The sequence below is a fragment of the Ictalurus punctatus genome, chromosome 13, assembly GCF_001660625.3.
Source record: "Ictalurus punctatus breed USDA103 chromosome 13, Coco_2.0, whole genome shotgun sequence".
Lineage (NCBI taxonomy): Eukaryota > Metazoa > Chordata > Actinopteri > Siluriformes > Ictaluridae > Ictalurus > Ictalurus punctatus.
The window spans coordinates 28,995,001-29,022,500 of record NC_030428.2 but is presented as its reverse complement, the minus strand read 5'-3'; the positions used below and the strand labels follow the sequence as shown (position 1 = coordinate 29,022,500).

The following is a 27,500-nucleotide window of genomic DNA, read 5'->3' as shown; positions in this document are numbered from 1 at the left end:
CTTTTACTTATCGATCTGGACTTGTAATTAATCCTATAACAGCAGCCGGCTACGTTCTAGCTAAGTCATTTATTTAAGAAAGTGTTAAAGTGGTTAAAGCATGCTGAACAGCGTTAGATAAATAAACTACTGGGGTGATGTCATCTCTTCACATTATGATTGGCTGGATAAATGTAACTTAAGCTCCGCCCCTTAGTGACTGGAGACGCAACTTGAATGTACTGCTCCAGTTTATGTTCGATTTTTAATCACCTTTCGTGAAATCTTCTGTTTTTGTTGTATGTTTTGTGTTTATAAGACTCCAGGAGCACTACTCACTTACCCAGAATGCACTGCAGCAGTCTGGCACCCTGTGACTGGGTTTTATTCCTCTGACCTGTAATGGAGCTGCGCTAGTTTGGTCACCGATTAGGATGCTAGCTAGTTAGCGTGTCCATATCAGTGTGAAGGAAACTGCAGTGTGTTTCTGTTATAACAGTGAACAGCGAGTGTGTACCGCCCCCTGGTGGACACACGGTGTGTAACTCACACACAGACACGTGTAATGACCCAGGAGTTAAACATGGTCCAGTCGTACTGATCTGTAGATTAAATCCTCGCTCCATCTCTCGCTGTGCGGATTTTTAATCGGGGTTTTTTTCCCTGTAAAGAAGCTTACGCTGTAATCTCCTGATGGAGGACGAGTCGCTTTAATCCCACGCTACGTGACTGATCAAAATCTGATCACGATGGAGGTTTATTTCCTCCTGGGTTATGGTTCTTGCGTCACATTGCTTCTCCTACCTGCAGGATTCACTTCTCCCTCACACTCTGTGCGCTGTTTCTGTTCGAACACGACTGGATTTTAATTTGGTTTTGCTTCCTGCGACGCAAATCGGACTTTTCTCCGTGGGAATTTCATGTTTGTGAACTTTATAAAAGTGCTAAAGTCTCCTGCTGTGCGATCCGTTATAACTGACAGTGGCTACACGACTAAAGAAGAGGATCACTGGAGATTCACAGCTTCGGGATTAAATCCGTTTGGACCGTTTTAAGATTCGGATGCGACTCCTAACCCTACTCTGTTCATGTAATCGACACCTGCGTGTGGAGTTCTCTCTACTCTTACAGGACTAGAAACACGTTTCCGTTGGATTTGGACTGTTTCACTTCCTGTACAAACCTGCGATGCAAATCCGACTGCTTCCCGAAAATTACTCTCGATTCATGGTGGAATATTTGGGAAGTTCCTAAAATCCAGCACCACGAGGCTTTGGTTTGAACAGTTTTACTTTCTGGGAAAATAAATCATTCTAACGTTACCTTTCTGAACATCTGGAAGATCTGTAAATCCATCTTGAGGATGATTTGAAGCAAAATACCTCAAGCTGTGGAGTTTCTGGTGTCCGTGCTGGTGTAGAGTCCGTGCTGCTGCTGGTGTAGAGATTATAAGTGTGCGTGAGGATCAGGACGATCGGATGATAAAGGAGAGAAACTGTATGAAGGAGAAGCTGGAAGTGAGGTGAAGACCGATTCCGTGCTCTGTGACCTTCCCGTCCTGACCCTGCTGCTCTTACAGGACTACAAACCTAGATTTAGACCCGAACATCTGAGTGTTCGTTATCCGTCATGATCCCGACGAAGATGCTGGTGTACCGCGGGCCAGACGGAGACACACACTCCAAGGCTGTTCATCACACACGAAGGCGCAAGAAGTCATGTGGCGATCTCTTTCAGAACGGATACCGCGTAAAGCTGAGCCACACACACGGCCCGGTCCGAGAGGAACCCGAGACACACGGCGTGTATCACACACTCTCTTCCTGTTTCCGTCTTCTAGCATACTGGGGTAAGACGGAGAACCGCGTCGCTCTGATCTGAAGGTGCTTTAACACCTAGTGATCAGTGTGTCGAGTCAGAGTCAGAGCGAAAGCGATTCTTTTGATTCGTTTGGTGTTTGGTTTGATTTCAAACTGCACAAACCAGAAAGCAAAAAAACCTCGTCTGAGGTGTGTGTAGAGCTGAAAACATCCCCGTAAACCTCCTCAACAAACCTTTACTAAGTGTGTAGAAATCACAAAAATCCCCCGAGCGCGGAGAACTCGGAGCGTTTCGACAGAACATCTGCACAAAAACGCTCCAACCCAAAACACACAGCATGTTCCATTCACCTCCTGCAGGTGAGTCGATTCAGAGTCGACTCACTCTCTCACTCGAGTTCACTCGGAAGCGGATCGAGAGCTCGTAGGGACGCTCTCAGACCCCAGCGTGATCGCTGTGTTCTCACCTGACAGGAGAAGCGCTCAGAGGGAGAGAACACACCGGCGCACTGTGGTAGGGTGTTAAAGCCGTGATTCCGTCCCCGTTATTCCAAACAAACGACTCCATATTGGATTCGGAGCACACTATGTGAGGAGTTTGTGAATTTGGGAATCAGAGAAACTCAAGACTTTGGATTCAGTGCAATTCTTCAGCTTTTTGTAGCTTTTTTTTAAAAAAAATGTAACTTGTCCCTTAATCATTCTATCCAGGGTTTTGTGATTTTGTGATCGAAGAAATTGGCGCAAAATCACATTCGGAGCAGCTGCAATTCTTCTAAATTACTGCAGGTTTGGCTCGAGATGCGTCATGTGACATCATCACGGCGTGCATTCAGCCGAAGCCGTCTTCGACTGGCGTGCGTCGAACATGCGTACAGTGAAAAGCTCTCGTTCACCAACAAACATCACTGTGAGAGCGCAGAACTATTTTTGTAGTTCTCCGCAAAAAAGCTCAAAAAATTTTTAAAACTATCATCGCAAATTTTGAAAATAGCCGCAGCAACATGGCCGCAGCAATCTCAGTAAAACCCTCTGTGAAATCCCGTATGGAGTGATCAGTCATGCTCATAGCACTCACCCATACAATCGTACGCAGATTTGTTTCGGGAAGTTTTGGAAATATTCTCCGTTTAATGTTATAGTTGTCAGTCCTGGGGAAAGCGTTTAATGTTTGTTGATAACTCATCCTGTACTAGTCCTGTGTTCATCCAAATAAATGCAGTAGAGTGTTTATGCCCCGCCCCTTAGGGGCGTGTCTTGCTCTACAGATGTAGTTCATTAGCATTAAACATGGATCACCGGAGTGTTTTTGGTCCACGTGTCTTCACACACACTATTCACTTTTCCAACTGAGAATAAACGCTTGGAGTTTATTCACGTAGAAGAGGGCGGAGTTTGTGTGAGCTGGTGGTCATGTGACTTTTCGGAGGAGAGGATGAGAATTCCTCCACAGCTGAAAAGGCTCTACACTGTTCTCTTTCTCTGTGTTGTGTTTCGATTGGGTGGCGGTGTGGTCTAGCGTGTCTCAAACCCTACTGACTGTTGTGTAAATCAGTCAAGCACTTCCTGTTTCAAAAGGAAATGTGTACATCCAAATCCACATACAAAATCAAATCGCGTCTCTCAAGCTGTAGGAGACAGTTAACGGTTACCGTGAAAAGCACCGAACGTCCGAGCGACGTCCGAACACGAACACTTTCTGTCCCTTCATTATGTTCAACAGGAAGACGTCTGATTGGTGGTTCATAGTTTTGTGTTTATGTTGTGTAGCTGAAGACAGCAGCGCCCCCTGGTGTCCACGCTATGATCTGATTAACACAAGGTGTAAAATCAATGTGTAAAATCTGCATAACACTGTGTGTGTGTGTGTGTGTGTGTGTGTGTGTGTGTGTGTGTGTGTGTGTGCGTATCTCTACACTATAACTCACCGTGTCCTTCCTCTGTGTTTTCTTTATTCAGGTTTGAGGTTTTTAAGAGCCTTACGCTTGATACAGTTCTCTGAAATATTACAGTTTTTAAATATCCTAAAAACCAGGTATGTGCACGTTTCACATTCTCTATTATTTATTTATTTATTTGTTTATTTATAAAAAGCCAGGATTCAGAATTGTTGTCTTTTATATTCACAGAACACATTGAGAAGATAAAAAGAGCCCAGTGTACATCCCTGATATTCCTCATTAACTCTTACATGTTCCATGCTGTAACGTGGTGTCCGTGTTATTTCAGATTTACAGAGCGTACACTACGTCCATTGTTCATATGAAACTGTACAAATGCACCGTGTACTGATTTACACAGATATTTGATCATCGTTGGCGTAATTGATTTATAGGTTTTATATGTTTTTATCTCTCCTCCCTGTGATAAAATCCTCGAATACATTTGTTTATCTTTATCTTTTCAGCAATTCTATAAAGTTGGTGAACTTGTGCTCGATCTTCATTAGCACGTGGCTAACCGCTGCAGGCTTCATACACTTGGTATGTACATTTATTCCAACTTTATTTCAAACTCTTGGTCTCACAACACAATGCTTATAGAGTAATCCATCACAACTGCTGCTTATTAAACATTTCCAAGCGCCGTAGTTCATTCTTCGATGGTGTGTAAACGTGTTAGAACGTACACAATAGTCCAAGTTCGTGCGAGAGCGAGCGCGGTGATACGAGTTTATATTTCAGGTGGAAAACTCAGGCGATCCGTGGGAAAACTTCCAGAATTTCCAGCAGATGTCGTATTGGGAGTGTGTGTATCTGCTGATGGTGACGATGTCCACTGTGGGTTACGGAGACGTGTACGCTAAAACTACACTCGGACGCCTGTTCATGGTGTTCTTCATCCTCGGTGGACTGGTAAAACACAACAATCCCATAATTCTGAGGTGGACGGAATTCCCTATCGGATCCTGTCCTAATCCAAATGTTCCGCTGCATGTGTTGTGTGTTTTGAGTTGGTCTCAAAAGCCCGTAATTCCTCTGTCCTAGCTCGAACAGAAATGAACTACAGTCCATGACTGACTGTACAGCTGTAGATGCTCCTCAGTTCTCCTCCCCCAAATCCCAACAAACTTCATGAAGGGCCGCGGAGAAGAATAACATCATCACGCGTGTCACATCCTGCACGCTAGACACCACGTACTGCTGCTTCCCTCCAAGAGCTTCATTCCCCTTTTACCACAGCAATCTTCAACTAGTGCGATTTTATATCATTTCAAACACCGCACGTCTTTTACACGCACATGTGATGCGGAACAAAGTACTTCCTGTTCTCAGTTTATAGCAGCTATAAACACTCGTTCTCTCACCATCCCTCTCTCTACTCCCTCTCTCTACTCCCTCTCTCTATTCCCTCTCTCTACTCCCTCTCTCTACTCCCTCTCTCTATTCCCTCTCTCTATTCCCTCTCTCTACTCCCTCTCTCTATTCCCTCTCTCTATTCCCTCTCTCTACTCCCTCTCTCTATTCCCTCTCTCTATTCCCTCTCTCTACTCCCTCTCTCTACTCCCTCTCTCTATTCCCTCTCTCTATTCCCTCTCTCTATTCCCTCTCTCTATTCCCTCTCTTTATTCCCTCTCTCTATTCCCTCTCTCTACTCCCTCTCTCTATTCCCTCTCTCTATTCCCTCTCTCTACTCCCTCTCTTTATTCCCTCTCTCTACTCCCTCTCTCTATTCCCTCTCTCTATTCCCTCTCTCTACTCCCTCTCTTTATTCCCTCTCTCTATTCCCTCTCTCTATTCCTTCTCTTTATTCCCTCTCTTTATTCCCTCTTTCTATTCCCTCTCTCTCTTTACTCTCTCTCTATTCTCTCTCTCTATTCCCTCTCTTTATTCCCTCTCTCTCTATTCTCTCTCTCTATTCCCTCTCTTTATTCCCTCTCTCTCTATTCTCTCTCTCTATTCCCTCTCTTTATTCCCTCTCTCTCTATTCCCTCTCTTTATTCCCTCTCTCTATTCTCTCTCTCTATTCTCTTTCTCTATTCCCTCTCTTTATTCCCTCTCTATATTCCCTCTCTTTATTCCCTCTCTCTATTCCCTCTCTCTATTCTCTTTCTCTATTCCCTCTCTCTATTCTCTCTCTATTCCCTCTCTCTATTCCCTCTCTTTATTCCCTCTCTCTATTCTCTCTCTATTCTCTCTCTCTATTCTCTCTTTATTCTCTCTCTATTCTCTCTCTATTCTCTCTCTCTATTCTCTCTCTATTCCCTCTCTCTATTCTCTCTCTCTATTCCCTCTCTCTATTCTCTCTCTCTATTCTCTCTCTCTATTCTCTCTCTATTCCCTCTCTCTATTCTCTCTCTCTATTCTCTCTCTCTATTCTCTCTCTCTATTCCCTCTCTCTATTCTCTCTCTCTATTCTCTCTCTCTATTCTCTCTCTATTCCCTCTCTCTATTCTCTCTCTCTATTCCCTCTCTCTATTCTCTCTCTCTATTCTCTCTCTCTATTCTCTCTCTATTCCCTCTCTCTATTCCCTCTCTCTATTCCCTCTCTCTATTCTCTCTCTCTATTCTCTCTCTCTATTCTCTCTCTATTCCCTCTCTCTATTCTCTCTCTCTATTCCCTCTCTCTATTCCCTCTCTCTATTCTCTCTCTCTATTCTCTCTCTCTATTCTCTCTCTCTATTCCCTCTCTGGAAGTTATTAAGACAGTAATCGCAGCTTGTCGTCTTTTGTTACAGAGAAGGTGTAAACTCCTCTGTGCTGAAGATGCTGAAGGCTTAAAGTTACAGCGTCTCCTCTGACTGTTACACGGCGCTGACACTGGAGACTCCTTCCACACACGCTACATAAATGTTTTCTCACAGATTATTGACGAGAGTTTTATGTTTTTATTTGTTTATGCGGAGAGTCCGCTGTACACGTCCCTGAGAAGGAGCTGTTGCTATAGAAACGATAACGTATTAGCGCATTAGCATAAACCTGTGCTGCTGTTATAGAAAATCAACACCAGACCTGGCGTCGTCGTCATTACAGTCAGGGTATTCACACTTCTCTGTCATTTTCCCAGCAGGAATAAACCATGAATGTTCATTAATTATAGGCTATGTTGTTTTTTACAGTAGCGAGAAAACCAAAACATTAAATAACGACTGTGTTTCTCCTTCAGATCAAGTCGTACGTATGCCTGTAAAAGCATCGTATTATTTCCATAATACAATAAAACAGCTCGGGTGTAGTTTCCGTGCAGCTGTGTGGCATGCGTCGATGTTAACCCTTCACACCCTTCAGCCCTGACATGAGTGTTTGTTGGACTGAACATGGCTTAAATACTTTATTCTTCTTCTATTATTTCCATTTCCGCTCTATTCTAATAATTCAATGGAAAAAAAAATGAAATGCCCACTTTACTCCAGATGCCGTCAATCAGCCGAGACATGTTTAGCATTTGCTTTAGCACTGGACCCATGACGCTAATGTTAACGAAGGCAAATCGCAGTCTCAGGTGTGTTGTCATATTCTTATCACTACTCCAGAGGTTAGAGACTTTCCCAAAGATTTCGAACAAAGAGTGGAAGAAACTCAGAGAATTAGGAGACCTGCTCGTGGAGCTCATGAGGAAGGAGTCTGAGGGAGTGCTTCTGAGTCTCTCTTGCTTGGACACCGCACGTGGCATAGCCAGCATAGCGCAAAAGCTAACTTTCAGCTTGAAGATAAGTGGATGACTCTGGGCTAAACGTTCAAACAACAATACAGAGTTCCCTTTCCTCCCTTTTCTGTACTTGTTAACTGCGTCGTATAACAAGCCAGAATGTGGAACGATCCTAGTTTTGCCGGAATATTCCAGGAATGCTGACTTCCATCTCAGTTCACAAAACGGATGTTTCTCCTGAGAGGTCGACAGCTGGTGAAGCTCGAGGAGCGAGTTCTGTCCTATACATAAGAAACCACTTCCTTTCAACATGTCATGGATTCATAGAGAAATCCATTGAAGACCGGAAGACCTTTTTGAAGCAGAACGGGATTCGTTTTAAACGCGTAGCGTCAACATCACACTGTGCAAGGAACTGCGAAAAGCTTGCCAAATGTTCCGAATGTAGCAGAGAAACACACCATTCTGTCTTGCACCCAAGAACTATCGACAGGTCTGCTAAAGCTCACACACTCACTGAAGATTTGGGCGGGGAGAAGAAAGATTCTTCTAAAGATGAAGTGTCTGCCAAATGCACAGAAGTCTGTGGCAGCAATTTGAGTGGCAAATAGTGCTCCAAGATTCGCCTCATAACTCCGACTCAGGTAGGAGGCGTGGTTCAGACTCCGACTCAGGTAGGAGGCGTGGTTCTGACTCAGGTAGGAGGCGTGGTTCAGACTCTGACTCAGGTAGGAGGCGTGGTTCTGACTCCGACTCAGGTAGGAGGCGTGGTTCTGACTCCGACTCAGGTAGGAGGCGTGGTTCAGACTCCGACTCAGGTAGGAGGCGTGGTTCTGACTCAGGTAGGAGGCGTGGTTCAGACTCCGACTCAGGTAGGAGGCGTGGTTCAGACTCAGACTCAGGTAGGAGGCGTGGTTCTGACTCAGGTAGGAGGCGTGGTTCAGACTCAGGTAGGAGGCGTGGTTCTGACTCCGACTCAGGTAGGAGGCGTGGTTCAGACTCCGACTCAGGTAGGAGGCGTGGTTCAGACTCCGACTCAGGTAGGAGGCGTGGTTCAGACTCAGACTCAGGTAGGAGGCGTGGTTCAGACTCAGACTCAGGTAGGAGGCGCAGTGTAAATTCTGAAGGCCTTTGTGATGATACACTTATTTTAATTGTTAGCTAAATTTCGCAGCGAAAGAGAAGAAGCAAACCTCTGACTCTGAACATGTTTTGGCTGATTTAATACATTGCGGAGACATTTGGAACATTCCATTTTTGGTTAAACTGTCCCTGTAATATCTATAACCTAACATTTTCATCTGTTCCTTTTCCTCTGAAATGTAAAAAAAGTCCTTCTTTAATATCCATCTGTTTTTTAGTCTCTTCCTCTGTCTCCTGTCCTCTCCTCAGGCCATGTTTGCCAGCTACGTCCCCGAAATCATAGAATTAATAGGAAACCGTAAGAAATATGGCGGTTCCTATAGTGCAGTAAATGGGAGAAAGTAAGTATTGTGTGTTTGTTGTCGGCCGATTCCCGCCTGCATGCCCTCTTTTTCTTTTTTTTTCTTTTTTTTTGTCTCGTGCATGTAGGCCATGTTTGCTCGCTACGTGCCAGAAATCGCTGCCCTCATCCTTAATCGACAGAAATACGGTGGGACATATAACTCGACCCGAGGCCGAAAGTAAGTCACACTAACCACAACTCAATGCTTTTTTCAAATTTGACTAAAACACAGATAAGAGGAAGTTTAATTTAATTTGTGAAAGGTTTTAGGACACAGTCTTAGAGTTTGGGACACAGTCTTAGTGTTTAGGACGCAGTCTTAGTGTTAGGGACACAGTCTGAGAGTTTGTGAAACAGTTGTAAGATCCAGTTTTATGGAGTTTAGGACACAGTCTTACTGTTTAGGACACAATATTAGTGTTTAGGACACAGTCATAATGTTTGGGACACAGTCTGAGAGTTTGGGACACAGTCTTAGTGTTTGGGACACAGTCTTATAGAGTGTAAGATTCAGTTTTATGGAGTTTGGGACACAGTCTTAGAGTTTAGGACACAGTCTTAGTGTTTGAGACACAGTCTTAGTGTTTGGGACACAGTCATAGTGTTTAGGACACAATCTTAGTGTTTAGGATACAGTCGTAGTGTTTGTTACACAGTCTTAGTGCTTGGGACACAGTCTTATTGAGTGTAAGATGCAGTTTTACGGCGTTTAGGACACAGTCTTATTGTTTGGGACACAGTCTTAGTGTTTGAAACACAGTCTTAGTGTTTGAAACACATTCTTATTGAGTGTAAGTTGCAGTTTTATGGTGTTTAGACACAGTCTTAGTGTTCAGGACACAGTCTTAGAGCTTAGGACACAGTCTTAGTGTTTGGGACACAGTCTTATAGAGTGTAAGATTCAGTTTTATGGAGTTTGGGACACAGTCTTAGAGTTTAGGACACAGTCTTAGTGTTTGAGACACAGTCTTAGTGTTTGGGACACAGTCTTAGTGTTTAGGACACAATCTTAGTGTTTAGGATACAGTCGTAGTGTTTGTTACACAGTCTTAGTGCTTGGGACACAGTCTTATTGAGTGTAAGATGCAGTTTTATGGCGTTTAGGACACAGTCTTATTGTTTGGGACACGGTCTTATTGTTTGGGACACAGTCTTAGTGTTTGAAACACAGTCTTAGTGTTTGAAACACATTCTTATTGAGTGTAAGTTGCAGTTTTATGGTGTTTAGACACAGTCTTAGTGTTCAGGACACAGTCTTAGAGCTTAGGACACAGTCTTAGAGCTTAGCACACAGTCTTAGTCTTTGGGACACCGTATTAGGGAGTATAGGACACAGTCTTAGAGTTTAGGACACAGCTGTAGTGTTTGGGACACTGTATTATGGAGTATAGGACACAGTCTTACAGTTTAGGACACAGCTGTAGTGTTTGGGACACCGTATTATGGAGTATAGGACACAGTCTTAGTGTTTAGGACACAGTCTTAGAGCTTAGGACATAGTCTTAGAGCTTAGGACACAGTCTTAGAGCTTAGGACACAGTCTTAGTGTTTGGGACACAGTCTTAGTGTTTGGGACACCTTATTATGGAGTATAGGACACAGTCTTAGTGTTTAGGACACAGTCTTTGAGCTTAGGACACAGTCTTAGTGTTTGGGACACCGTATTATGGAGTATAGGACATAGTCTTAGAGTTTAGGACACAGTCTTAGTGTTTGGGACACCGTATTATGGAGTATAGGACACAGTCTTAGAGTTTAGGACACAGTCTTAGTGTTTGGGACACCTTATTATGGAGTATAGGACACAGTCTTAGTGTTTAGGACACAGTCTTAGAGCTTAGGACACAGTCTTAGTGTTTGGGACACCGTATTATGGAGTATAGGACACAGTCTTAGTGTTTAGGACACAGTCTTAGAGCTTAGGACACAGTCTTAGAGCTTAGGACACTGTCTTAGAGCTTAGGACACAGTCTTAGTGTTTGGGACACCGTATTATGGAGTATAAGACACAGTCTTAGTGTTTAGGACACAGTCTTAGAGCTTAGGATGCAGTCTTAGTGTTTGGGACACCGTATTAGGGAGTATAGGACACAGTCTTACAGTTTTGGACACAGGCTTAGTGTTTGGGACACCATATTATGGAGTATAGGACACAGTATTACAGTTTTGGACACAGGCTTAGTGTTTGGGACACTCTTTTCTCAAACAGGAAATTCATCCTCTTTTGGAATTCTGTGGTTATGGTTTGGGTTTTAAATGTTGGGCGTTTGGGGAAATGGAGCGTACCCCTTTGGCGCTGCTTGTGTCCTGTGCTGTCACTGCTTGCATTATGTTCAGAGGAACCTGAAGCTTTTGTGTTTATCTGTGGCTTTTAGTGCTGTTTACATGTAGTTTCTAAACGTCTGTCTATCCATTTCCCTACATTCACACTAACAGGTGATGAGTCTCTCATGTCGCTTGTAGGCGGGTTGCGATCTCTACTGTTGTCTCATGTGGGCGTGGCCTGCCCAGCATTTTTATTTTTTTTGGACAAGCTGTACCATATCACCTACAACTCACTATATGGTTAATATACATGACTTTTATTTAAAATGTATTTAAGTGTGATTTACGTGTTCCATGCTCGGCTTCATACTAGCTTCGTTCTCCGATTACATTAGCAAAGCGAGCTAACAGTGCTAGTCATGTACACTCACCAGAATCTCCAACGATCTCTGCTACTTCCTTCCAAGTTTGATTTTTCTCTGTACACATTTAATGAAAGCTCGTTTATAACAGGATAAGGTGAAACCATGGCGATACTTTTTTCTGCTATTTTTATGAGATATTAAATGCCGGTAGGAACTAGAGTAGAGTTGTGAGCGGGGAACTGAAGAAACGGCGCACCACTCACACCGTAGGACCGGTCCGAGGAATCATTCAAGCAATCGTTGGGATTTGTTGCTTTACAGAGTTGCACCTAATTTGCATAGAAATTAGAACATCTTGATTAAAATGTCGCTTCTTTCTGAAATCGCAACTCTGTGTCTTGCACACGTTTATAGAAAATAATCGTCTGTCGCTCTGTCACCCGCTAGTGTGAAGGGAGGATGGCACCTGATCAGTTCTCAAAAGCAATCATAAGTTTTATAGTTAAGGACACAGGCTTAGAGTTTGGGACACAGTCCTAGAGTTTAGGACAGAGTTTGGGACACAGTCTTAGAGTTTAGGACACAGTCTTAGAGATTAGGACACAGTCTTAGAGTTTGAGACACAGTCTTAGAGTTTGGGACACGGTCTTAGAGATTAGGACACAATCTTAGAATTTGAGACAGAGTCTTAGAGTTTGGGACACGGTCTTAGAGATTAGGACACAATCTTAGAGTTTGGGACACGGTCTTAGAGATTAGGACACAATCTTAGAGTTTGGGACACGGTCTTAGAGATTAGGACACAATCTTAGAGTTTGGGACACGGTTTTAGAGATTAGGACACAGTCTTAGAGTTTGAGACACAGTATTAGAGTTTAGAACACAGTCTTAGAGTTTGAGACACAGTCTTAGAGTTTGAGACACAGTCTTAGAGTTTGGGACACGGTCTTAGAGATTAGGACACAATCTTAGAGTTTGGGACACGGTTTTAGAGATTAGGACACAATCTTAGAGTTTGGGACACGGTCTTAGAGATTAGGACACGATCTTAGAGTTTGAGACACAGTCTTAGCGTTTGGGACACAGTCTTAGAGTTTGAGACACGGTCTTAGAGTTTGAGACACGGTCTTAGAGATTAGGACACAATCTTAGAGTTTGGGACACGGTTTTAGAGATTAGGACACAATCTTAGAGTTTGGGACACGGTTTTAGCGATTAGGACACAGTCTTAGCGTTTGAGACACAGTCTTAGAGTTTGGGACACAGTATTAGAGTTTGGGACACGGTCTTAGAGTTTGGGACACAGTATTAGAGTTTGGGACACGGTCTTAGATTTTGAGACACGGTCTTAGAGATTAGGACACAGTCTTAGAGTTTGAGACACAGTATTAGAGTTTGGGACACAGTCTTAGAGTTTGGGACACAGTCTTAGAGTTTGAGACACAGTATTAGAGTTTGGGACACAGTCTTAGCGTTTGGGACACAGTCTTAGAGTTTGAGACACGGTCTTAGAGTTTGAGACACGGTCTTAGAGATTAGGACACAATCTTAGAGTTTGGGACACGGTTTTAGAGATTAGGACACAATCTTAGAGTTTGGGACACGGTTTTAGCGATTAGGACACAGTCTTAGCGTTTGAGACACAGTCTTAGAGTTTGGGACACAGTATTAGAGTTTGGGACACGGTCTTAGAGTTTGGGACACAGTATTAGAGTTTGGGACACGGTCTTAGATTTTGAGACACGGTCTTAGAGATTAGGACACAGTCTTAGAGTTTGGGACACAGTATTAGAGTTTGGGACACAGTCTTAGAGTTTGGGACACAGTATTAGAGTTTGGGACACAGTATTAGAGTTTGGGACACGGTCTTAGAGTTTGGGACACAGTATTAGAGTTTGGGACACGGTCTTAGAGATTAGGACACAATCTTAGAGTTTGGGACACGGTTTTAGAGATTAGGACACAGTCTTAGAGTTTGAGACACAGTCTTAGAGTTTGGGACACAGTATTAGAGTTTGGGACACGGTCTTAGAGTTTGAGACACGGTCTTAGAGTTTGGGACACGGTCTTAGAGATTAGGACACAATCTTAGAGTTTGAGACACGGTTTTAGAGATTAGGACACAGTCTTAGAGTTTGGGACACAGTATTAGAGTTTGGGACACAGTCTTAGAGTTTGAGACACAGTCTTAGAGTTTGGGACACAGTATTAGAGTTTGGGACACGGTCTTAGAGTTTGGGACACGGTCTTAGAGATTAGGACACAGTTTTAAGAGTATTTCCTTTTCAAAGAAGACAATCCCATAATTCTGTTCATGGGATGAAAGTAAGAAGGTAAGAGGTATTTGATTAGAGTGCTGTATGTCGAATGAAATGATATAGATTAGACTGAGACTGCAATTGAGAAATGGAGCAGTCGTGACTAATTGTCTAATAGCAGTTGGTAATCGAGTCGAGTGGGTTAGACAGCAAACACGCTTTTCTTTAAAGCATGACTCACAGAGCTGTGTTCTGAGTAAGCTATAATTATATCATTAATAATACACTGATAATGATCCAGTGAATATCTGAACGATGTTAGGTGTAATCAGACAGGACACTGTTGTGGACTCGGAATGAAATCCGCTTCGGAGCTGATAGCTTCACGCTTGCTGGGTTTGTTCTGCAGGTTGATGAGTTTTGTGTTTTATTTTGCAGGCATATTGTGGTGTGCGGTCACATCACTCTGGAAAGTGTTTCCAACTTCCTCAAAGACTTCCTTCACAAGGACAGGGACGATGTCAATGTAGAAATAGTTTTTCTCCATAAGTAAGTGCGCTGTGTTGTATAACGCATGGACATTAGGAGTGGGGAAATATAATGAAGATTTCATATCACGGTTCCACTGTGTGTTGTCATGTCATATATCCCTGAAACACTTGTTTCCTGATATAAATGTCCGTTCATGTGTCATTATGATCTACATATTAATGTCCTACATAGACCATGACCCGAGTGTAATTTAACTCACTGGAAAAACCTGCAGAATCCATCCGTGGCTCTGTCAAACATGTTGCTTCGCTCCGAGAAGTCCATGACGTGCTTCTCAAAGGCAGTAAGAGGGTTACAGTAACGGAGGATGACACGTCCCCGGGAAAATCAGCCGGGTTTTTCATTGCGATAAAGTAAATTTTCGGTTCGATATTCGCTGGATATTCACTTTCCCCTGCCCTCGTTCTATAGAGGCGACAGTCTTACACAGATATCCACATCACTATAAATAATATTTAGTTATTATATACGGACGTAAAACTTTTACTCAAAAATGCCAGCGCATATTAGAGCTGCATATTTACACCTGAGAATGTTCTGACCCGGTACCACAGTGCAAGTTGCCTAAGGGACCATCAGACAATTCCACGTACTGAGTGAAAACGTGGACATGCCCGGTTCTTGCCAGCTAAAGAAGGCGGGCAGACTAAAGCCCCCTCGTGAGTGTAGAACGTGCCATTGCTTTCAGCCAATAAAAACACAGAAAAATACTGCAGTGTTCTGCCGTTATTTTGTGATCGGTTGGGGCAGTCTACAGCCCCTCCTCCTCAGACTATAAAAGATCAATGTTGTCTGTGCAGACAGACGTCTGGGTGGGCTCAGACCACCCCTGCCCATGCCTAGATCCGGCCCGGAACGTCGACATTGTCCACGCATTAATTAAAAAGACATAACTATTAACATGCAGAAGTCATTTACAAACACACACTTTACATCCTGAAGGCTGTAGCAGGATCACACTGAGATAGCTTAACCTATTAAAATAATGGAGCAGTGTACTTGTGTAAAAGGACGTATTAGCAAAATCTCATCTGTAGTACATCCGTCTGGCCACTAGGAATCTTCTACAGCGTGTGGAATGTGAAAAAAAACATTTAGGTGAATTATATCTCTAAAACATTTAGGTGGAGGTACATCTCACTGTGATCCTGCTACAGCCTTTAGAATGTAAAAATGTGTGTTTTTAAATGTAAACTTTTGTACGTTAAAAGTTATGTCATTTTAATTAATGCGTGGACAACGCTGACGTTTTACCTCAGTGCGTGGAATCTCCAGACGGTCGTAATTCATCGTTTGCTTTTCAGTTTTGAAACCAAAAAGGAATGACCGTAACGTACACGCCCCTTAATCCCACGGTGTATTTACATATCCGTTTTTCAGACTCAGAATGAAAAAACTCAGTTTCATGAAATGTTCATTTCAGCCCTAATTAGAAAGATATTATAGATTATATAATACAGACTATACAGATATAACAGCACTTTATTTATTTAAACAAAAAAAAAAATCATTTATAATTAGTCTTTCTTTGTAGAGTCACAGTGAAATGAATATTTTCACTATATATCATCCTAATATTTTCATAATATATCATCCTCGAAGACTAGGTTTTCTAGTCTTGCACATTTAATTCATTTGAAGCCTTATTTGCACAAATAAATGTACATTTTAAAAATAACTTCAAATAAAAATCCACTGATACAAAATTTATTGTAATATCTGTTATTTTAAAAAACGTATCCTATTCACGTCTAGTGTCTTGCCTCAGAGGGCGGAGTCAATGCAAATAAGTCAATTGTCATTTCATCACCTAAATGTTCCCTTTTAAGGTTTGTTTATTTTAAAGTTAATTTGATTTTATGCCACAGATTATTGTGTCATTTGATAAAGGAAGTAAATTCACCGCACCTTGTTGAAGTATAACGGCATTTTATCTAAACGTCAAAAGAATCCCGTGTTTGGATTTAATTCATTCTAAAATGTTGTTTTTTTTTTTGCAGTATTTCCCCTAATCTTGAGTTGGAAGCCTTATTCAAGCGCCACTTCACTCAGGTAGAGTTCTACCAGGGTTCTGTCCTAAATCCACACGACCTGGCCCGAGTCAAGGTGCGAGTTTCTTTTAAATGAAATCAGAGACAGGTTACTGTTCTACACGTTTATGAGTATGCGAGTACACAGCCAGTAGATTAAAGTGCCTATTAAAATGTTTTTAAATATTTTGCTTTATAGATTGAATCAGCAGACGCGTGTTTAATTTTAGCCAATAAATACTGCGCAGACCCCGACGCTGAGGACGCGTCCAACATCATGAGGTGAGACGCGCTTGTGGACCTCGCGCGAGCGTGGTTTGGTTTTTAAAGCAGTCTGTTTAATATGAGCTCTTGCCCTCAGTGTGCTTGCAGAAATGAAATGAAATGAAATGAAATGAAATTAAAAATCACAAGCAAGGCGTTCCAGCCGTGAAAAATCTTTGTCGCCTGTGTTGTTGTTGTTTATCCCCCAACAGAGTGATATCTATTAAAAACTACCACCCAAAGATCCGCATCATCACACAGATGCTTCAGTATCACAATAAGGTAAGAAATGTCATGATCACACAATACAGAGACTGGATTAGGAGTCAAAAGACACAAGATGAAGTAGTACACGGTCGTGTGGACGAGACGAGACGAGACGGGTTCAGTCCCGGGAGGCGTTCTCGTGATTCTCTGCTAATGTAACTCGGGAAAGTGTTTTATTAGGTGATTAAATGAGTAGCGATGTGTAAGTATAACTGTAGTGTATTAAAGTTAAAGATTGTGTGTGTGTGTGTGTGTGTGTGTGTGTGTTTTCGGTTGCAGGCTCACTTGTTGAACATCCCGAGCTGGAACTGGAAGGAAGGAGATGATGCGATTTGTCTGGCAGAACTGAAGCTGGGCTTCATCGCTCAGAGCTGCTTAGCGCAGGGGCTCTCCACCATGCTGGCTAACCTGTTCTCCATGAGGTCATACATTAAGGTAACGCCTCCGATTACACCCATTAATAAACACTCCGTCACACAGTGGGCGGTGTTCTATTCCTCTTCCACCGCAGAACTGTACAAACAACTGCAGTTTTTAAAAAATGTATTAACGAACGACACATCATGTTTTTCATCTGTTTACAGTCGCGTGTAACGTTGTGGAATGTTTGAAACGAGTTAGTTCCTGTTCTCACTTTACATTCTAGCAGCTATAAACACTCGTTCCCTCACCAGACCAAAAACCCCCCCAAAAAACAACGCAGCTTGTCGTGTTAACGAGAACCCACAGAGAAGCGTACACTCGTCAGTCCTGAAGGTGTTACAGCTCTACCTCTGACTGTTACAGAGCTCTGACACTGGAGACTCCTTCCGTACATGTTCTATAAATGTCCCTGTGAATGAGCGGTTGCTATAGAAACGTAATAGAACGAGCGCGTTAATATAAACCTGCGATTTGCAGCTGAACTACTGTTAAAATTCATCGAGGCCTTTGTGTCTTTACTTCTTTCATTGTGATCCGTTTTCTTGCTGAACGCGTGACCTGATGAGCTTAGATCGAAGAGGACACGTGGCAGAAGTATTACCTGGAAGGAGTAGCTAATGAAATGTACACTGAGTACCTGTCCAGTGCCTTTGTGGGTTTATCCTTCCCCATGGTGTGTGAGTAAGTAGTTTTTTTTTTATTTGTTTACATTATTATTATTCAACTTTACGATTCAGAAATGAACGTTTTCCTGCTCTGTTTGCACGTTCGGCCGCTTTCTGTACATAGTGCACGTTATTTCTGCCCAGGTTGTGTTATGTGAAGCTGAAGCTCCTCCTGATAGCCATCGAGTATAAATCTGATCAGAGAGAGAGCAGGTCAGTGCTGCGGCGTTTTACACTCACGTTAGTTTTAGCAAATCTCATCTGGAAATGAGTGAATATTTAGGGAGTATGTGTATGTATAGAGCAATACATTCTTTCTTTTTATGGCACACATGTGTGCGTGTGTGTGTGTGTGTGTGTGTGTGTGTGTGTATTGCAGTACACTTATTAACCCAGGCAATCATGTGAAGATGCAGGAAGGAACACTGGGTTTCTTTATCGCCAGCGATGCCAAAGAAGTAAAGAGGTACTTAAGCAGATTGTTTTTCGCTCCTCATTATTAAAATCACCTCCGAGGTTTTCTTGAGTAGAAATATCCAGGATGAGGGTTTTTCAGGAGCTTCTAGACCTTTAAACGCAAGCACTCGCCTTTAAACTCGCGCAGTAATATAATAGAAAGAAAATGGAGACTGAAGAAGGAAATTTTCCCCTCTTTGTTGTCAAATGTGATATGATGGGACATCGAATCTAAAGGCAATTTAAAAATGAAAAATAAAAAGACTAATAGGTTGATATATGAATGAGAAAATGGTGCACATTGAAATAAAACTAATAGCAGTCTAGTATAGACTGTATATACTATACGTTTTTTCTGTATGAATAGTTCTAGTTGTGATTATGACACTAATCACTAGGTTATATTTATTTATCAATATTTATCAGTAATCCGCACTCGTTCTTCAGAATAGCACTTGATCCACACGTTCTGTTTTTAACGAAGCCACAAGATTCTAAATCGAGGTCATGAAATCTTAATGTTGTGCACAGGATGTCATTACACTTTTAATTCACCATTTTGTCTTTGTAAATGAATCAGATATGTTTGTGTTAGTTTGATACACACTCCTGTATAAAAACGTGCCCATAGTTTGAATGATAAGCTGACCAAGCGCTCACCTGCTACACTTACACCCGTTGCTCAGTGCTGTTCAAAATGTTTATTTATACCGTAAAAATGCTTTAGACAAACTCCGCGTACATGTACGTAACTCTCACATAGCTTCGGAATAGCGTTTAAGTCTGTAGTTGTCTGAGGTCCGAGTGCCAATAAGTATGAAATCCTCAACTCTGAATACGGATCTTAGCGTGTTCACCGAGATGCTTTCGTAATCCATTGATGTCTTTCCATCTCCACAGAGCTCTGTACTACTGCAAAGCTTGTCATGATGACATCTCAGACCCCAAACGGATAAAGAAGTGCGGATGCAAACGACGTAAGTTGTAATAATGACAAGGATGCTTGGGTCCAGTCCACTATATTTACACACTCTGAAAAAAAGAAAAGGATCTTTGGGGTTCTTCTGATAGTTAGGGAGTTCTTCCATCCCTAAAGAGGACGTGGAACCATTTGTGATTGGGTAGCACCTGGTAGAGTAGAACTATTAAGGGTTCCACCAAAGGTACCATAAAATGTTCTGACTGAACTGTGTACCATACCTACAAAAATATAAATTTATGAAAATGTTGTGATATTCCATATCACACATGAGGGAAATGTAATTAATTCTTCTACATTAATTTGTTAATGTTTTTGACATGTTCCTGCTGTTCTGCTGCCGTGGAAATGATTCAATCTTATCGTTCATGTCTGTTAGTGACGTATTGTGAGTAAACTCCGCTTTTCTCTCTCCTGTGACGGTTGCTTATGGGTCTGGTTTATACTGTCACTGCATGGAATCTTTTGCTTCCTAAACCTTCGCTAGACTGGACATTGTTGCTCTCAGAAGATTTCCCGAAGGGTGTAAATTGTTTTATTAATTATCTATTATTGAAAAGTCCTATTCTTGCTTGTGTCTGTAGTCTCTAAATGTTAGAACCCAAAGCTGATGGAAGCCATGCATGACCTCCATGTTATGTGTGCATGATGCATGAAATCAGTAAAAACCCAAATATGCTTTATGCTACTGCACCACTGAAAGTCTTCTGAAAACGGCTATCTGCTAAAGGATGCTCAACACGTATGGATTGATCTCGTTTTGTGCTAATTGTCACGTCCTCCATGTTGGCTTCCACCAAATGTTCCCTTTATTGTTCAGATGTCTGACAGGGCTCAAGGTTTTTAGGGCTCAACACTGAGTTATTCTATTGTTCTCTAGTTCTTCAGTTCTTCAGATATATCTATAGTATCCTTTTTAATTCATCAGGTAGTTCCCTCTGTAATTCCCTTAAATTTCAGGAATAGGTTCCTCTATAGTTGTTTAATTCTTCAAGGCTCAATCCTGGGTCTCTCTATACTTCTGGAGTTCTTCAGGACTTGATATTGGGTTTCTCTATAGTTCTGGAGTTCTTCAGGACTCAAGCCTAGGTATGCTTATAGATTCATTAACTCTCATTGCACAATATCACTCCACAGAAATTGTCCTGGTGGCTTTGAATAAGAAGCTTCATGCCACTAGATCAGTCAAACTGTCATTGGTCCTCATTCACTTTGTCCTCACAAGAACATTCAACATGGTCAATTGGTCAATTACAAGACTCTCCTGTCCATCCTCACAAGCCTTGGAATTACCTAGAGTAAAATGGAGGGGATCTACATCTGCTTCATGCAGATTCTCCACTGGTGTCCCACAAGGCTTGGTGCTGGGTCGTCTTCTGTTTTTCACCTGGTTTTCATACCACTGTTATGCTGATGACACTGAACTCATCCACTCGTGTTTCTGCATGGATCTTGTCATGGACAACTCAATAGTTGCTGAGCTGATGTACATCCCTGAAGATGTTGTGAGCTTACTGGACAACTCCCAGATCACACCATCTGGCACACAACACAACCTTGGGGTAGTTCTGGACTATCCTTCACTCCTAACTTTATTGAACTGATTCGGTCATGCAGGTTTCTCCTTTACAACATTAGGAGGATCTGGTCATTTCTATCCATGAAGGCCACTCAGGTGCTTGTTCAGATCCTTGTCATAGAGAGACTGGACAACTACAACTCCCTCTTGGCAGGTCTTTACCTGCACACCATCTGACTCGGGCAACTAATCCAGAATGCAGCTACATATTCCCAAGTTCTTCCACATCACTCCACTGCTGTGTTCCCTCCACTGGCTTCATGTTCTAAAACACTGATGCTTGCCTACAAAGCTGCAAACAGACCAGCGCCTGCCTAAGGTTAGGGTTAGGCACTGAAGGCTCTTTCACACCACACTCTGCACCCTGTCTCCAGCCTCTAGCTGGACCAACAAGCCCTCAAGATATAAGGAAGACCTGCAGCAAGACTCTTCTTTGTCTTTGCACACGGATGGTGTAAAGAAAGCATTTCTTGACTTTTTGGGTTTCTTTCCATGCTGTACTAATCTCTCTCTAACAGGATTTAAATTTGATGCTGAACTTTTGATCTAGCTTGAGGATATGTTTTTGATAAAGACTACAAAGCACTTATGTAAGGTGATCTGCTAAGTGCTGTAAATATTTGGTTCATCGTTGGTTCTGTCATTTATTAGGGCTCAAAATTGGGTCCCTCAGAACCTACAGGGTTCTCTGGGTTTAATATGAGGTCCTATAAGGCTGAATATCAGGGCTCCCTCTATAGTGTACCAGGGTTCATCACTGGGTCCATAGTTCTTTGGGGTTTAATACATTGTCTCCTTATTGTGTTATAATTCATCAGGACTCAACACTCAAACATTTATTTCTTTGGTTTTTCAAGACTCAAGAACTACAGAGAAATTGTATTAAGTTCTTTAGTACTCAATTCTGGATCTTTCTGTAGTTCTAAGTTCCTCATTTACCTTCTGCTCTTATTCCCCTCATTCATTTTTATGACTTCAGACAAGACGGCGGGCAGCCGCCGAACGAGACTGGCGTGTTGTTTTGGTTGCGGCGAGGCCGAGCACGGCTGTTCGTGCATGTCTCGCAGCACACGTAGTAACATGGAGACTCCGCCATGTGCCTTGCCTCTTTCTCCCACCTCTGTTAGTGATAAGTCTGCCACTTTACGCACCTGTAAGTCCTTCCATAGTCGTCTCACCTGTGACCTAAACATGGCTACATCATGATGTTGTGGCTGTGCTTTTATTATACTCGCATGTGCAGGTGTTTTGTAGCGGCTGCAGGCTTCTGGCTGTTTAATTGCATGTTTTATGTTTTAAATAAAATATCCAACTAACTGATCCCACTTTATTCATTCTGATGTACTGTTGAATTATAACATGCTTTTTTTTTATTTATATACATACCAAAAGCAGTGATTTAGTTCTTTAATCAAACAGAAGAGTGTTATCCAATCAGGCTTCATGCTTCTGCCCTTATTTTCACATCCTTGGGCCTTATTTATCTTATTTAACGGGATATGAAGAAAATAATTTGTAAATTCTTTGCAGCACTTACGCAAGAAATGTGTTTTTCCTGAAAATCTAGTTAACCTACAGAATTGATCAGCTTCGAGTCATTAAAATGTCGATGAGTTACTGCGATGTTATATACAGATTACACTCGAGTTTAAACCGCTTACTAATTACAATTACACACCAATTTAATGAACGTTTTCCGAAACTCAGTCATTTAACATTAATGACTTGAAAGCAAGCGATTCAAGATCCGCGAATTAAGATCAATAAAACTTGCCATTTCATTGAGACCAAAGTAATGGCGCCCAACAAAAGGAGGAGAGTTTGTGTATATGCTAACTAGCGCACTGCAATGGCTGAGCTGCATTACTGGAAGATTTAACACATGCCACACTTAGGAGGCGCTCTTTCACCTTTTAGTCATTATTTTGTCGTTTTCTTGCTTCTTACGAAGTGAAATGAAAATAATCTGTTCAATGAGCACGTTTGGTAATTTACTTATCAGCATATGCGTGTAAGTACGAAGAAAATCAGCAAAAAAAATTGTAATGCTGTTTTTTTGAAATTGTATTTTTAGTTCAGTTCAGCAGTGAAAACATTTACACACTATTGTTTACTAAAAGATGATAAATGAGGTCCGATGTTAGCACCACATTTAGTTGCTGGCTGTAGTTGAATAGTTCTTAGATCTAATCTGCTTTAATGACTAACGCTCCATTTCACTGCAATATAAACTGCCCTTATCCACATAACATTATCTTTGCTTCTTCTCAGCTAAAAGTAACTATAACGGATATATCAAAGCAAGTAAGTATCCCTTTTCTTCTTTATGTATTAACTGGAGTGCGTTTGTTGTTGTTGCTTCCTCCTGTTTCACTGTTTCTCTACGCTTTCCTGAACAAAACATCACGTTGCGAGTATAAGTGCTAAATCAAATCCTTAAGTATATCACAGCGATCACGTTCCTGTCAGTCAGTAAAGCGCTGCGTGTCGGTGCCGCACAGCCTGCTGGGAAACGTCAGTGTAAACAGCCTGCGTGTTAAGTACAGTTATCACTCCAGCTATCACACCTCCACCCAACAGCAGTGTGAGACTCCACCTGGGTGTGGAGAGCTGTGTGAACACCACTCACACTAACACACTGCGCTGTGGTTTGTTGCTAATACCGAGTGACGTGGTGGTGTGATACAGCGGCGTCACCGCTAGTGTCACTGCACTGAAGTTGATTATTTTCCTGAAACCGCATGAACGCGAGTGAACGTAGGGTTATAAGGGCTGACACTGGAGACTCATTCCATAAATAATCAATTAATATCTCCTCACAGACAACTAATCTGTCTACATGGAGCGTCCGCCTTACAAGTCCCTGTGAATAAGCTGTTACTATAGAAACGATAATGTATTAGAATATTAGCATGAATATAAACCTGTGATTTGCAGCTGTGTTACCTGAGCTACTTACGATCATACAGTACAGGGGCACTGACATGACTAGTTTTTAACTTTAATTAGTTTTTAAATCGGATCGCTTGTAATGAGCTTCCCCTTCCACCCCTTCCACCTGAATTATTTGCCTTATTATTACTGAGTTCATGTATTCTTATTACTCCAATTTTATTTAGCAAAACTATATGTATATACATTTATATTTAAACATTTAATTTAACATGACATTGACATTTCTGTGACACCGTATTACATTTTAGCTTCTTCAAATAAACCAGAGTGGTTACTGCTGTTGCTGAGAACAGTTTTACTCCCACATCAGTTATTAACATTAGATAAATACAGAACAAAATTAATTAACTTAATTATTAATTAGGATTTGATTGGTTTAATACATTGTAACATTAATTGTGTACAGTATGTGTTAGTGTCTCTGATCTTCTGTCTGACTCTCTGTATATGTGCTAGTCTGTATGGGAGGTGTGTACGAGTGCTTCTCGAGTCACGTTTGAGGATTTAACCCTGCTGTAATGTTCACTGTGTAGCGATGGACGTCCCGGCAGTGCAGCAGTCCGCTCTGTCGCCTAAGAAAAAACAACGCAATGGAGGAATGAGAACTTCACCCAACTGCTCTCCAAAAACTATACGGTAAGAAGAACACACACATGAATGGGAAAGAAGGGGACTTGTGGATATCCAGCCATATAAACAGGCAGCGCCTCAGAGTCAGTTACAGTAACGCTTGATTTTTATTTGCTGGAATGAGACATTGTGCAAAATATACCATCATCCAATACACGCCTTATAGTGTTTAACTATTGTCTACATTATTGACTTTGAGTATTTGAGTATTATTACTGAGTATTGAAGTAGTAGTAGTAATAATAATAATAATAATAATATCTGAGCCTTTTCACAGGCTTGACCCCAAGTAACCCCCACATACATGCCTCGAGATGAACACTGGTTTCTGAGATTGGTGACAAGTTTTCCATCCTTCTCATGTAGCTTATATGTTTTAAAAAACTGTGCAGGTCTTGTTGGACATCTGTTAGGAACAAGTGTTTTTTTTTTCCTTTGAATTCCTTTGGGAGCAGATGGGATTGATCCAGATTCCTTTGGGAGCAGGTGGGATTGGTCCGAATTCCTATGGAGCAAGTGGGATTGGTCCGAATTCCTTTTGAGCAGGTGGGATTGGTCCGAATTCCTTTGGAGCAGGTGGGATTGGTCCGAATTCCTTTGGAGCAGGTGGGATTGGTCTGAATTCCTTTGGAGCAGGTGGGATTGGTCCGAATTCCTTTGGAGCAGGTGGGATTGGTCCGAATTCCTTTGGAGCAGGTGGGATTGGTCCGAATTCCTTTGGGAGCAGGTGGGATTGGTCCGAATTCCTATGGAGCAAGTGGGATTGGTCTGAATTCCTTTGGAGCAGGTGGGATTGGTCCAAATTCCTTTGGAGCAGGTGGGATTGGTCCGAATTCCTTTGGAGCAGGTGGGATTGGTCCGAATTCCTTTTGGAGCAGGTGGGATTGGTCCGAATTCCTTTTGGAGCAGGTGGGATTGGTCCGAATTCCTTTGGAGCAGGTGGGATTGGTCCGAATTCCTTTGGGAGCAGGTGGGATTGGTCCGAATTCCTTTGGAGCAGGTGGGATTGGTCCGAATTCCTTTGGGAGCAGGTGGGATTGGTCCGAATTCCTTTGGGAGCAGGTGGGATTGGTCCGAATTCCTTTGGAGCAGGTGGGATTGGTCAGAATTCCTTTGGGAGCAGGTGGGATTGGTTAGAATTCCTTTAGGAGCAGGTGGGATTGGTCAGAATTCCTTTGAAGCATGTGGGATTGGTCAGAATTCCTTTGAAGCAGGTGGGATTGGTCCGAATTCCTTTGGGAATAGGTGGGATTGGTCAGAATATCTACATCACCTACCAAAAATCTTTCTTATTTTAGTTTGTTGGTTTGTTTTGCATGTTGATCTCAGACTCTTGTCCATGTCCAGACACGAGCCTGTGCTGATCCCCAGCCATGATCAGATGGAGACGATGGACGATAGCGTGAAGAGGTACGACTCCACCGGAATGTTCCACTGGTGTCCATCCAGAGACATTGAGAAGGTCACATTGGTGAGTAAGAGTGTGACGATATGTTGCTGTAGAGTGATGAAGAAATATCAGAGGAGGAAGTAATGGCACGACTCAGTAGTGCAGAGTGAGACTAATCAGTAACCATGACAACAGGTTAATTACAACAGAAGGAAAGTGAGGGACAAAACAGGAGAGATTTTTTATTTCATTATATTTTATTTATAATTATTTTATGACTAGCTTTGCCTTATTCTAACTGCCATGTAGGTAAACATTTATTTTTAATTAATATATATACACAGTGTATTGCCAAAAGTATGTGCACCCCTGACCATCACACCCATGTGTTCTTGCTGAACGTCCCATTCCAGATTTATTCCCCCGGTGTTTGATGTTATAATAATCTCCTTCACTCTTCTGGGAAGGTGTTCCACTAGATTTTGGGGCGTGGCTGTGGGGATTTTGGGGCGTGGCTGTGGGGATTTTGGGGCGTGGCTGTGGGGATGTGTGTTCATTCAGCTACAAGAGTGTTAGTGGGTTGAGGTCAGGCGCTGATGTTGATGTGAGGAGACTCCAGTTCCAGATCATCCGAAGGTGTTCAGTGGGGTTGAGGTCAGGGCTCTGTGCAGGACACTCGAGTTCTTCCACCTTCTTCCAACCTTCACACACCACGTCTTCATGGAGCTCGCACTTTTTGTGCACTTTGGTCATGCTGGAACAGTGTTCGGGCCTCTTAGTTCCAACTTTGTGGTAACAGTTTGTGGAAGAAACACGTATGGGTGTGATGGTCAGGTGTCCACATACTTTTTGCCCATATATATATATATATATATATATATATATATATATATATATATATATACATTAATTATTATTTGCCTTACTTGTACTTGCATGTTATTTTCACATTACTTTAAATTATTTTTATATGAAGATTTTTACACTTTTTTGTTACAGTATGTTGTTTTTTTCCCTCAGACCCGTAGCGAGGCAGCCATGACGGTTCTAAGCGGTCATGTGGTAGTGTGTATTTTTGGCGATGTGAAGTCGGCCGTGGTGGGTCTGAGGAACCTGGTGATGCCTCTAAGAGCGAGTAACTTCCACTACCATGAGCTGAAACACATTGTGTTTGTGGGATCACTGGAGTACTTGAAGAGGGAGTGGGAGACGCTACACAACTTCCCCAAAGTCTCCATTTTACCTGTGAGTCCATGAGTGCACTGATTCAGTGAACAGAAATTAGATCCCATCCACTGCAATTTACAATATTATCAGCATGATATGTGTGTGTGTGTGTGTGTGTGTGTGTGTGTGTAGGGCACTCCTCTGAGCAGGGCGGATCTGAGAGCAGTCAACATTAACCTGTGTGACATGTGTGTGATCCTTTCGGCCAATCAGACCAACATCGATGATGCATCTCTGCAGGATAAAGAGTGTATTCTCGCCTCGCTCAATATCAAGTCCATGCAGTTTGATGACAGTATAGGCCTTCTACAGGCCAACTCA

General features: G+C 42.2%; 1 protein-coding gene across 18 annotated transcripts in view; it reads left to right on the top strand.

Annotated features, from left to right (window-relative positions):
* Positions 1-27,500, top strand: part of LOC108273798 (calcium-activated potassium channel subunit alpha-1) — a 104,886-nt gene that overhangs the window by 52,026 nt on the left and 25,360 nt on the right. For 11 of the 18 annotated variants that reach the window (XM_053685251.1, XM_053685252.1, XM_053685247.1 and 8 more), the window contains 19 exons: positions 3,759-3,834; positions 4,207-4,282; positions 4,484-4,654; positions 8,781-8,872; positions 14,201-14,311; positions 16,315-16,420; positions 16,544-16,626; positions 16,821-16,890; positions 17,155-17,310; positions 17,870-17,979; positions 18,108-18,176; positions 18,343-18,429; positions 19,320-19,396; positions 21,957-22,130; positions 23,249-23,281; positions 24,466-24,568; positions 25,892-26,033; positions 26,973-27,197; positions 27,312-27,500. The exon at positions 27,312-27,500 is cut by the window's right edge and continues 4 nt beyond it. In XM_053685251.1, the coding sequence (XP_053541226.1) occupies positions 3,759-3,834; positions 4,207-4,282; positions 4,484-4,654; positions 8,781-8,872; positions 14,201-14,311; positions 16,315-16,420; positions 16,544-16,626; positions 16,821-16,890; positions 17,155-17,310; positions 17,870-17,979; positions 18,108-18,176; positions 18,343-18,429; positions 19,320-19,396; positions 21,957-22,130; positions 23,249-23,281; positions 24,466-24,568; positions 25,892-26,033; positions 26,973-27,197; positions 27,312-27,500 (2,150 nt within the window). Of the gene's footprint in view, positions 1-3,758; positions 3,835-4,206; positions 4,283-4,483; positions 4,655-8,780; positions 8,873-8,960; positions 9,053-14,200; positions 14,312-16,314; positions 16,421-16,543; positions 16,627-16,820; positions 16,891-17,154; positions 17,311-17,869; positions 17,980-18,107; positions 18,177-18,342; positions 18,430-19,319; positions 19,397-21,956; positions 22,131-23,248; positions 23,282-24,465; positions 24,569-25,891; positions 26,034-26,972; positions 27,198-27,311 lie in introns of all 18 variants that reach the window. The other 7 variants (XM_053685241.1, XM_053685239.1, XM_053685237.1 and 4 more) reach the window with 6 other exon arrangements.